Raw genomic sequence first — 13,249 nt, forward strand, 5'->3', positions numbered from 1 at the left:
AGGACCGGGCCGCGGGGACACTAAAGCCCCGGAATCATCTCAAGATAACCTCAAGATAACACACTAGTAAGTACTTGATTTTCTATTTCTTTTGATAATTAGTTATTTGTTTTATTATTATTTACGTAATATTTATATTGAGTTGCAAAAACAGTCAAATGATTACTGTAGTTGTCTTTTCTTACGGGTCTTTTAAAGTGTAAATGTTACAAGACTACCTCAAAAATACTGTATACCTCGATGAGAGGTTTTACTTTATAAAAAAATTATTCCGAAATATTTGTAAGAGTAGAAAAGTAAATGCATTTTAAAATTACCTGAATTATTGCTTTAATAACGGCTATAAGTATAGTCATTGATTAGACGTATGTCCATTAGGAAAGAGGAGTGCAACTAATAATCATTATTCTTGCTGCATTATCATTTATAATAGTTTTCTAATTTTCTCTTTAATTATTCAATCAAATTTCCTTTGTCATCAATGAATGCTTCTGCAATTCTAAGGTCCTTTTAGAATTTGTGTCTTTTTCAAAGTACTGTACTGTGATATCTTCCTAAAGCATCATTGATTTAAAGATAAAATGCATGAATGCATGCAAATCACACTACGTGCAGTGTATTCATATTTGTGTGTATTGTACTTGTAAATATATAAATGCCTGTAAAAATTATGGTTGCCTTTCTACTACAGTAACAAAAATTAAACATTCTTGGTTCAATAACAAAAACTGGCAAGTTTAAACTAGCAGTATTATCTTTGTACATATAATCTCTTCCTCCTTTTGAATACCTTGTTGTTGCAAAGTATTCCCGTGGGCACCATTGGCTGAAAATGACCGATATTACATGGTAAACCAATGGTGCCCACTGGGCACATATTGGACAAGCAGCATTAGGATTTAATGTATATTTTAAATGCTTTAATGTAACCATGATGCAAAAGCTTTAATGTCCATTCATTTTGTATGAGCAAGTGTATATTTATTGAAGTCACAAGATTTATGGCATAAGTCATATTATCCAAACAAACTTTTAATGTGTAATGTATTATTACGTGTACGTATTTTGGTTGACTAGACACAGAGTTTAGTGGTTTCTTATATAGTACTGTATTTATTTAGTATAATCTTGGTTACAGCAGTCAGTTTGTTGGCAATGTAGTGGAGTGTTGTAGTAGTTGAGACGAAGCTTGGAGCAGGGCAGAGAGCCGAGTGAGGCTGGGGATTAAGAGCTCTGATGAGGGGGTGAGAGTCATAAAGCGTGGCACTCTGAATGCGGAAGGAGTTGAGGAGCTCAAGTGCTAGACAAGAGCATGGAAGCTTCATGCACCCGGAGTTTGGCTGTTCTGTGTCGAAGCTGAAGCATCTTGGGAGGGTAGGAACTGGACACGTCGAGTGTTATTGTTGGTGAATGTTGAAGATGTGTAGTATCTCTCAAGCATCTGTACTGAACCATTCTTTAAGTTAGACTGATGATTGATTGATGAATATTAAGCCACCCGAGAGGTGGCACGGGCATGAATAGCCTGTAATGATGATTGTTGTTTAAGATTCAGCTACTGGGAACAAAAAGTTCCATGTAGCACAGGCTATGGTGAGCCCGTAATGGACTTACCTGGCACAGGAGCGGGGCTGTGAGGTGATGATTCGTTATCGACTGTTTATATTACCAGTCCTACTCACATGATCATCCTCTAGCAGCTTTGGGAAGAGGTATTATTTGTAATTGGTGGACTAAGTAGAATTAACAGAGCCATCTCATTATCTACACATAGATAATGAGAATATGGAGCAAGTATATTACTGACATAAATGCTACAATTGTATATTCTGAAAATATTTATTTAATTCAGTAATGCAATGGATCTAAGTTCATGATGTAAGGCTTTTTTAAAAGGTTACAATTAGGTGCAAATTGCGCTTTATAGTACAATTTAAATAAGATCTGTTTTTGTGTATTATTATGAATGAATGTTGCAGTATATTGCACCTGACAGTAACAGATAATATGTACTTCCTAATATTTAGTATTTTAGCATGGTATTTGTGCACTATTTTGATAGTGGTATAATGCCAAAGAGGAACAAAAAGGATGTACCTTAAATATATAATATGGTTTACTCAATGCCATTATTAATAAATAACACTTTTCTTATTGATTTTATTTTCCAGTTTTCTAGGTCTCTCGATATCTCGCACCTATCAAATCGCAACACGCCCTTGTGAGTAATAGTCACTGAGACCAGAGTTGTTTCACCACTAGTTCCACATCCTCACCACAGGGTGGCAACACTAGGAGCTTGTGGCTCAAGCCAGTGCACCTCCTCTGTCATTCACCTGGTGCTACCTTGTGCAGTGCTCCATCAGTTGCCTTAGCCCTTCAGGTCCCAGTTTTTCCAGATAAGTGGCCAACCTTTGAAGTCTGTCCTGTAAGGGCTATTTGTTTATGTACTGTTCCTCTTTTGGTATTTGCTTCTTGAACATGTTTTTCCAAATCTCACTCGTGTGGACTCGGGAAAACTGTTCACGTTGAGCTACATGACTTAGGATTGCTTCCTTGGGTGCTCACTGGTGTTGCTCCTGCCCTGGCAGCATTGCCTTCCATGGTGGATTCAAGATTTTGTCCCTGAGAGTGCTGTGGAGGGTGCCTCAGCCTGAGTAGTGCATGGGTTTTTGACTCTGCTGGGCTCAAGGTTGGAGTGGTCAGGGTTTTCATCTGGGGGTTCAAATGCTCATTATGCGGTGCGTACAGGTTACGCCCTTCTAAACCATGCTTGTCATATAGATTATGTTCAATATTTGTACCTATGGTGAATAGCCCTGATGCATGGTGACCATGCATGGTTCTTCTTTCAGGGCCTGGTAAACCCGTGCAGTCTTTGGTGTGATTCGGGATGTTCCAGTCTGCCCTCGCTTGGTTCAAGTAAGTAATTATCAAAAGAAGGCAGCAAGCCGGGTTGCTGGGTTCAAGTTTGTGGGCAGTAGTGCCGTACCTCAGTTTTGTTTCTGACAATGGTCTTTCTCTCTGCCTCTGCTGGTTCCCTGCCTTGTGAATTTATCAATTTTGAGCACTAAACCTTGGTTTTTACTCAAGCCATGTCCTGTTACACCAGGGTGATTTCACTTTGAATAGTAAATATAAATGAAATATATATATATATATATATATATATATATATATATATATATATATATATATATATATATATATATACATATATATATATATACATGTATATATATATACATGTATATATATATATACATGTATATATATATATACATGTATATATATATATACATGTATATATATTTATACATGTATATATATATATATATATATATATATATATATATATATATATATATATATATATATATATATATATATATAAATTTGGTAAGTTATATATGTGTTGGTAAGTTCCTATTCTCTTCTCTTCCCCAAGTAGGTCTCTCTGACTTTGTGAACTGTTTTCATCTTCTCTCATTACATTCTTTTGTCTTTACTTCACCGTTTTGCTAGACTTTTGGACTGTTCCTCTTGGCCTTTTGGTTTGTCTTCCTGGCTCTGCGAGCTTGCTCCTTGACTTATCCTGTATCTTGCTTTGTGTACCAGTTCAGTTTTTATTACGACATTCTCAGTTGCTGTTTCAGGTCTTTCCCCTCTTCAGCCTGTTTGGGACCCTCAGACTGTTGATACTGGGTGTGGTTTTCTCTTTGAGGATCAGTTTTTCATTTGAGCCTATTTCAACAACTGCCTGATTTGGGCTTCCAACCAGTCTGTCTGCTAGCTGCAGGTCTTGGTGGTGGCTGTGATGCTCCTCACCTTTGCTGTTTGTTTCTTCCTTTGGTATTTAATGGCTGTTGCTCTGCCTTGGCTAGTCTCTTTATAGGTGGTTAGACAGGGTTGGAAGTGTATCTTCATTCTCTCTGTGCCATCTTTCTGCCAACTGGTGTCTGCTTGCTTTCTTATCCCCCTCTGGAACCTCTTGTGGGAACTGCTCCATTTTCTTTGTTTTCTGGAATGCTTGTGCAGTGTGTGTCAACAAGCAGAGTTCTTCTCTGGTTCTTCCTGGCTGGCCTAGATTGGGTTCCTAATTGCCTAGCAGGGGTTCCGATTGGTTCACTCATGGACTCGTGTATGGCTGGGTCTTGTTTATATTTGATTGGATTCTCTGTCCTTCTCTCAGTCGACTCAGTTCTGCTTGGGTTTCCCGTTTGTCTGGTGCTAGGTCCCTCTCCACTACTTTTTGCTGTTGTGGGGCCTTTGCACCCATGCATTTCTTTCCTCCCTTGCCTTTTCAGGCTGGGGTGATTAGGTGGTGGTGGTCCAGTAGGACCTTTACTTGCTCTTAGTTCATATTGTTATGGTGTGCCTGTACATGCATGCATGCAGTACTCCTCGGCAGTTGTTTAGGTGGCGGAGTTTTGGGCCCGTTTTGTTTGACCCTGGGTGGTGCTGTGGCTCTAAGCATTCCCCCTAGTCCTCTGTTTTGGCTCTGCAGGGCCTCTTGCTAGTTGCCTTGCAGTGCTTGTTGCAAGGCTCCATTAGCTTCTGGATTTTCCCTGTCTGCTCATTCATTTGTCTTGCCACTGGTGTGAGATTTTGTGCCTTGTGTTTCATGGGTGGCTCCAGGTGGTTGCTCAGTTTCTCATTGTATTAGAAAAAAGAATGGTCCTAGAACAAAGCCCTGTGGAACACCACTAAAAACTCTTCTCTGACCTGATAGTCTCTCAGACTATGACCCCTTGTTTCTGGTTATCCCAGCATTTCTCTCAAATTTATGCTTACTATCAATGATCGAGTGAATGAGATCTAGCAACTTTAAAAGATATGGATGGAATTTATGTCAATAACCTCCTTTTTAAGTGCAGTCCACTTACCAACCACCCATACAGGAAACTTTGTCCTCTAGAGCTATGAGGAAAAAATTCTTTCAACTTGTCTTCATCACTGAGGCCTCTCAATTCTTGAACTAATCTAGTTGCAGACCTCTGAACTTGCTTCACAAGATGTGGGTTCCATGCTGGTACTGCATATTCAAATAATGGTCTCACATAGGCAATGAGTATGGACTTGAAATCACCCTATTGATTGGTATTCTTCTAAAATAATCTTTCCTGCCTTTTCCCTTTTCACAGACGCCGTCTTGTTGAATTGACTGATATACAACATGAATCTTAGTTCTGGCTTTGTTGTTTACTCTTCTCTTTCACAATACATACTCAAATACTCTTAACCTTTCTAACAAACATGGCCTAACATAAGCCTACCCCCACCTTTTCTCTTTCTTCTCTTATTCTTACATTCCCTTTCTTATACCCATACCATCCATACTTTCCACCTTGCTTTCACCTTCCTCCTCCTCGCCTCTCTTGCCTTACTTGATACCTGTGCCTCCCTCACTCCAAACTATTAGCTCACCATAGCCCGTGCTGCCTTGGAACTTTGTTCAGGGTAGCTGAATCTAAAACAGCAACAACCTCACTCCCAACACAATCGACGTGATAATGGTTTAGGACAGACCGAAACGTCGTCCTCTCATCTTCTGGTGTGTGGTTTAGACTGCATGGACTTGAAAGCTTCCTTTATATGGGTTCTTAAATGAGCTCTTCCCACTTTAATAATTTTCCCAAGTGTGTTCCTCCATGCTACCACATATTCTGTTTGACTAATGATCATTAGTGAATACATTGTTGCACTTGGTGACACATTACTGCTATAGATTGAGGAGTGAAGTTCAAAGTATTTCAGGTGCCACTAGTTTTAATTCCCAAAAAGCATTGCCTGCTCCATACAGTAGACCTACAGGGTTGAAGTTCTAAAACTTTGCTACTAGAAGTGCAAATAATTATGCAGTACAGTATCATACAAATAACATAATATAATATCAACAAGTATTGAAGTAATGAAACAAGTTGTGAATTTATATTTATTAAATATCAAATAAGCCACGTTATATATGTACATATATATATATATATTATTATATATACTGTATATATATATATATATTTATTTGTCATACCTAATAGTCAAACCCACACTACTAGGCACAGTAAGCCTATATGAGCAATTTCATATATTTTTAAATATATATTTAGAAATTAGTCTTTCCACAATAAAATTAACTATTACTGTATATTGATTAGTTAAGCTTAGTTTTACCTGTTATGTACAATTCAATAATTATAGGAATGTTGGTTGGATTTTTTTGTTTAAATTATAAAATATGCAAATTTGTTAATAATGAACTTGCTCAATATGTTATATTTAAGTTTTCAGCAGCTATTTAGTAAATTTGGCTTGTTCAGCAACTCTTGACTGCTGAACAACTTATGACAAGGCATAAAATATTACATTATAGATGGCATATATATTGTGCATAATAGCCAGTTGCATTACAAACAAAATTACATTAAAGGTTTGCATATTCAACGATTTAAATTCGTTGTTTGATGGATATATTTAATGAAATAAAACATGATTTTTTTTTAATTCGAGCCAAAACCAACTTCAGCAACCTGACCGTAAATATATGAATTATTCCTCAATGCTGTCTAACATAGGTAAAACTAGGCCAATGTAAGTAATTCTTGTTCTCAATATACATTAATATTAGCATTCTGATGATGCTAAAACACATCATTCACTCTTAAAAAAAAAAAAAAAAAATTGTATTTGCACTTTTATAATGAAATTCATGAAATACAAGAGCAGTGTGGGCAGAGCTTATCAGAGGACAAAAAATATCACTCATGACAATAAAGGCTCTGCCCATGTGTATTTAAAATTATGTAACAAAAAGTATGAAAGTTTTTTCTTTTTGCAGCTAAATAAATTAACCATGGGTACACATTTCTTTTTATGTTGAAAAATAAATGCGGAATGTTAAAATGTTTATAAACATTTGTGCATTCAGTACCATCATGCAGGATCTATTATCAATACACAGTATTTTTTCTATCTATACTCTAGAACAGCATTTCTCAACCTATATGGTTTGTACCCTTGAAATAATTCTAGGTAGCATTTTAGATAACACACAATGAAATCAATGTCAACTGAAAGGAGAGTATTTCTGTCTATGCTTTCTCGATACTGGTTAAATGACAAAAATTAAATACAAAAATACATTTGCACATGATTAGAATTAGGCTATTTATCACTATCGCTTACAGAACCTTTAGTTATCTTGGGGTTCCATTGAACACTAGTTGAGAAAGATTGCCCTAGAACATTTTGAATATTAAAAAGAAAAAAAAAAGAAAAAAAAACCTTGGAACCATAAAAAGCATATAAGCCTATTATTTCCCACTGAGCGGGGCCCAGATAGTCCCAGAATGTTTATGGTTGGACAGCGAGGAGCCATAACACTTGAGTGCCAAGAGCAAACTAGCTTCAAAACATATGTTTGAAAATAAAAAAATTGCTCTGATTAGGCAAAATGGTTTCTGATTATTAGGTAAGACACCATATATTACTATATATATATATATATATATATATTAAATATATATAATAATGTGTGTGTGTGTAATTTTTAAATATATCACTTGAGTTTGTACAAAAATATTTCTTCTATAAAGTAAGGATGAGGTTATATCACACAGTTTCAATTCATATTGGTTTTCAAGCATTCACTGTTCACTTCCAGCAATATAGATATACAGGTATTCACAACTGGCACACATTATATTCTCTTTCTGCAAAAATATATTTTCAGATATGTCATAACTTGGAACAGAATATTTTGCAATTTTTTTTTAAATTATACTAAAACCTCTTGAAAATATTGTAAAACAGCATATTAAAGATAGGCAATGCTTACAAAATACAATTAAAATATCAAACATTATGGGTATTGTTTACAAATGACATTATTATGAGAAGCCATACTAGACAAAAATTAGACTTCTGGTATAACTGGCAAGGCTGAACAATACCAAACTTTGGCATATTGATCACCTGGCACCAACCTGACAAACAAACAGGACTGATCAATTATGGATTTATTATTTTAATTATTAAATAACATTTGCTATGAACACAATTTTATCCTTTTTGTGAAGAGGAAAGAATGTATGGAAAAATACATAGGCGAGAGGCAGAATAAATTTTTGTTAGCCAATGAATTATATTAGTACAGTATATGAACTTTTTAACTTGTTTAAAAAATAAGTATAATTTAAATTTCAATATTAACCTTACTATGTTCAATTAAGTATTAGTTTTGTATGCCATTTTTTCTTATCTGTATCATAAGCTTATTTCGTCAAAAGAATTAGGCATAAACAATGTTTGTAAGCAACATGTAGACCAACTCAAGTTCACAGGAAACCAAAATTTAAAAATTAAGTTATAGTACCTTATCACTATTACAATTTCTCAAAAAAAAAAAAAAAAAAAAAAAAAATGTACTTTAATCTTACTATTAAAACATAATTTATCTACATAATAAATAGAACCAAGTTTTACATTTTAATATAGTATTGTGTGTCCACCTGAATAAAAGTATATTCATGTTTTAACAAAAATTACAAATAATTTTGATGGAATACAAGTGGATTACAGGCAGCTTCCAAGTGTAACTGGAGTTCATATACAACAAATAATAAATTAAGCATGTAAAAAATTCAGAATTGGTGAAAATGCCTATTCAGCTTCAGCAACATTATTTTAATACAATATTTTTGTTTTTATTTATAGTCAAAATTTCAATTAAAATTGGAAGACAATAATGCAAAGTATTATGAATTGGAATGAATAAATATTGGGAGTGTGTTGCTGCCACCTCTCTGCCGCCTGACTAACAACATGCACCATTTTAGACTTGGGGTGTAAAGACCAACCATAACATTTTTAAAATACTTCAAGCAATTGCAGGGGAAAAAACACTGTTTCGAGCTAGACATGTTGAACAAAATCAACATAAAGTTCAGACAAGAAATAATTACCAGAAACCTATGCCATGCCCCAAACAAATAAGGATACATTATTGTATAATAAAATACATAACAAATCACTAAACAATCTTATTAACTTTTGTTTAAAATGTATAACTCGAACAGAGTAGAAAAGTAAATGAATTATTGTTTAAGCAGACTTCTCAATGTAAATTTGTGTACTGAAAGGTCGAGGTGTTCTCGGTATATATGGTTGAAAAATATTAATAAAAACATGTGGCCAGTGAATACTGCACTAACTTTCACAAAGACAAAGATTATATGTATACAGTTATGAATGCATCTCATCAACTTCTGTATGCTGAAAACCAAATCACAATAGTAATCTTTAGTTTACACTCTACAAGAATTGTCAAACCATGATCATCACTGTAAACAAACAAGTTGGACTATAATACAAAGCTATAATTAGCTTTTGAGCATTCCAGATTGATGTGTATTATACTAGGAATGTCTGCTACAGTGGAATCAAACAGTACAAGACATAATTATATTCATAAATAGTTATATGTACTTAATACTTTTTACAGTTCTGGGATACCCAAAGGTAAAGGCATCCATTTTGTTCTCATTTAAAATGGTCACCTCCAATGAAGTTTATTATAAAGAAATTCTGCATAAATAGAAACATGATATAATACTCTTCAGAAGACACAGATGCACCAATGTGATTATATTATGAATTATGTTAACCCAAGAAACTGTACAAAAAAATATTGTGGGGAGATAAGGGCCTTCAATTAAAACTGTTTAAATTACATATAAAGCCTTAATAATTCATCCAGACATGTACATATAACAGTAGGCTATGTTGAGGTATGAATATGTAAAATATATAGTGAATGACAACTTGATGAAAAGATTAACAATGGTACTCTGTTCTTTATGGTACAAGAATAGTACAAGTCACCAACCCACCAAATTAGTCTTTATTAATAATCCTATTTTTCACTGGGCATGAGAATAACTATTTATTTTAGTTTCTTATGAGCCTTAGTTTACTCGATCCATCCCACCATTCCTTCTATTTTCAAAGATGCAGCAGCAAAATTGTATCATTATCCTGACAAGTTTTCATGATGCCCAAACACAGTTACACTTAACACCTGCTTGCATGTTAAAAAAAAAGTATTGTTTTGGGGAAATGAAGGAATGCAATTATGGTATGTGGGAAGGAAAAGATGTGCAGGATGTGATTTTTGGATAAAAACCTGTTTCAGGGAGTGTGCCTGGGAGAAGATTAATATGACAAAATTTAGGGGTAGATCTAAATGACAAACAAAAGTGACAAGAAAAAACCCAACACTGTGACAATGCAACGTGATGCAAAGTGAAATTGTCCTTACACATAAAAAGCAGACTGTTTTAACTTAATGGCTCAAGCATCAAAACCAGAAAATATATCACTGGATGAATAATGAATCAATATATTTCTGGCATAAGATACTCAATGATGAAAAATTAACCTATATTCACAAACTCAGGGTGATTACAATGAGTGAAATGATGGATCTTCTATTTATTTAAATATCTACATATATTATCTAATATACAGAGTCATCTTTCAAAAGACGAGTTTTATTTACATTCACAGCCATAAGGAGACACGGGTCTCACAAGTGATACCTTGAAATTTTCAAGACACACTGAGGTACACATTAAAGTTTTAGAGGGATTCTATAAGTGTTGTCCTTAATTATTCTTACTTTGTTTCAATGTTTCGACTGTCAACACTACTAACCGAGGCCATTTCCACAGCCAGAACTTCTTGAAATTTATATCATGCAGTATTTAAGATTAATGTTGCAACTGAATATATGCAACTAATACTATAAGTTTAAGAGAAATCTTTTTGATATGCCGGAGGTCGGTCTTGACGTTCTTTTCCCCATTCTTGTTGAGGTCTGTCGGGTCTGTCCATTCTTTCCTTCTGAACCCAATCTGGACGGTGAGCATTGAATGGTGGAGGTCTGTGTGGCATTTGGCCTGCTTGGGGCGGGCCCCCATACATACCTGGGCCTGATGGATGTTGAGGATAATAGGGAGGACCATATCCACCTGGAGGCCCATAAGGGTGTTTAGGATGATGAGGTCGTGCACCCCATTCAGCTCCACCTCTGTGGTATCCATGAGGTTTATAACCTTCACGATGATAACTTCCCCCGCCTTCTCTCTTATTGTAATCTTGAGGATATCTGCAAAAAATTAGGATCATTGTAAAAAAGAAAGTATTTGCTATAATTACATAGGTTATCTTGAGGTTATCTTGAGATGATTTCGGGGCTTTTTAGTGTCCCCGCGGCCCGGTCCTCGACCAGGCCTCCACCCCCAGGAAGCAGCCCGTGACAGCTGACTAACACCCAGGTACCTATTTTACTGCTAGGTAACAGGGGCATAGGGTGAAAGAAACTCTGCCCATTGTTTCTCGCCGGCGCCTGGGATCGAACCCAGGACCACAGGATCACAAGTCCCGCGTGCTGTCTGCTCGGCCGACCGGCTCCCCCTGTATCAAATTACATGATGTAATTTATTACACACACACACTGCTCTAGTAAAAATATTAAAATTTCATATTGCAAGGGATACTTCTTGATACATTTCTCTTGTTCCACTAAAACTAGGGAAAGTTTGAACAATCAAGAACAAAATAAATTAAAGTGATCTTATTTACACAGAATACTACATATTATTGCACTAACCAAAATGCAGATAAATGTAGAAAATTGGGAACTATTGGCTGAATATCAAATTAAGGGATTCAAACTATTTCACACATTAAACGAAGAGGAAGCAGCCCATAGCAGCTGTCTACCTGGTACCTATTTACTGCTGGGTGAACAGGGGCATCAGGGTGAAAGAAACTCTGCCCATCTGTTTCTGCATCCGCTGGGGGATAGAACCCGTAACCTTATGACTACAAATTCTGAGCGCTGTTCACTCAGCCGTCAGGCCCCTAGAAGAGCCAAAGAATGTAAAAAAAAAAAAAAAGAAGAAGAAGAGAACAGCGTTGAATGTAACGCAACGTCATTTTCTTGGTGAGCCCTAGGAGATTACCGGGGATATGTATGTATTAGACCGTGGCATCAGTCGATTGGAGTTCTTGCCTACCGGGGACCACGAGCCAGAACCTGGTCCCCCTAGAGAGGCACGAGGAACAATGGCCTCTGGAAACCTCCATGTAATTGGAAGCATTCTATGTCTGCCACTGACTGCCATCATTTTCATAAATATTAAAGGCGATGGGTAATAATAACGGGTAATTTAAAGTGCTATTTTATTTATTTACCTTAAATATTACACTATATTTCCACCAAGGTTAGGATCCTCTGAACTTTAGAGTAGGATCATAGTTTAAAAAGAACCCGGTTACGAAGGGTTCGTAACAAGGAGTGTAAAGGAGAATAGAGTTAAATAATGTAAAGAAGATTTAAACAATGTAAATAACTAAAGAATGTACTTGAGAGATAAGGAATGTAAAGCTGAAGTGTGCAACTTAGATCATAATGTGAAACAAGATCTAAATAATGTGTAGATGAGATAAAGAATGTAAAGAAGTGATTAGTGAGCCTTTGTTTTGCAAGTTTAATAAATCATTACCATAAAATCAGAATACTGAAATCATGGAAGTTGCAAATATTGTGCCAATTTTTAGAAGAGAGCTCGCTTGTGGCAAACTTTTGTCCAATTAGCTTACATCTATTGTAGGAAAATTTCTTGAATCATTCATCTAAAAATGTTTTTACTTACATCTTGCAAAACAGACTAATAAAGGATTTGCAATGTGAATAGTATTGATTACTGGCTATGGTTTACTCACGTACCTTTCCTTGAAATCCCTTCCCCCAGGATTTCCGTGCCAGTCTCGGCCAGGCACAGCATGATTGCGGTAGTAGCGATCTCTATCACGATCTCTCTCCCTCTGCCTGTCTCTATCACCACGATCTTTCTCTCTTTCACGATCTCGGCTCTTGTCTCTATCACCCCACTTCTCGCCTTCTCGGCCCCTAAAATATAATTAATAACAATTCATAATACAAATGAAAACTTTATTACAGTTATACCAAAATAATAGTAATTCTTATAACCCATTTTCATTTGTATAAGAGAGAACATTTCCTCTAATTGTATGATGTTATGTGGCCAATGTGTAACAAAGCAAACAATTGTTGCCACAATATAAAAAGACCAACCATGTTATAGAAAAAGATACAGTTCATAGAAAAGACTATTTTAATCAATTTGATAACCAACAAATTCTTCTGACTCATTCAATATAGTGA

At 35.6% G+C, this 13,249-nt stretch overlaps 1 protein-coding gene across 7 annotated transcripts in view; it reads right to left on the bottom strand.

Moving 5' to 3' along the window:
• Positions 1 to 10,473: 10,473 nt before the first annotated feature.
• Positions 10,474 to 13,249, bottom strand: part of Chd1 (chromodomain-helicase-DNA-binding protein 1) — a 48,863-nt gene continuing 46,087 nt past the window's right edge. For 6 of the 7 annotated variants that reach the window (XM_069339350.1, XM_069339348.1, XM_069339351.1 and 3 more), the window contains 2 exons: positions 12,791 to 12,973; positions 10,658 to 11,164 (listed from right to left, as the gene is read on the bottom strand). In XM_069339350.1, the coding sequence (XP_069195451.1) occupies positions 10,807 to 11,164; positions 12,791 to 12,973 (541 nt within the window). In that variant the 3' untranslated portion in view covers positions 10,658 to 10,806. Of the gene's footprint in view, positions 11,165 to 12,790; positions 12,974 to 13,249 lie in introns of all 7 variants that reach the window. The other variant, XM_069339349.1, reaches the window with a different exon arrangement.

This window comes from Procambarus clarkii, chromosome 41 (genome assembly GCF_040958095.1).
Source record: "Procambarus clarkii isolate CNS0578487 chromosome 41, FALCON_Pclarkii_2.0, whole genome shotgun sequence".
NCBI lineage: Eukaryota > Metazoa > Arthropoda > Malacostraca > Decapoda > Cambaridae > Procambarus > Procambarus clarkii.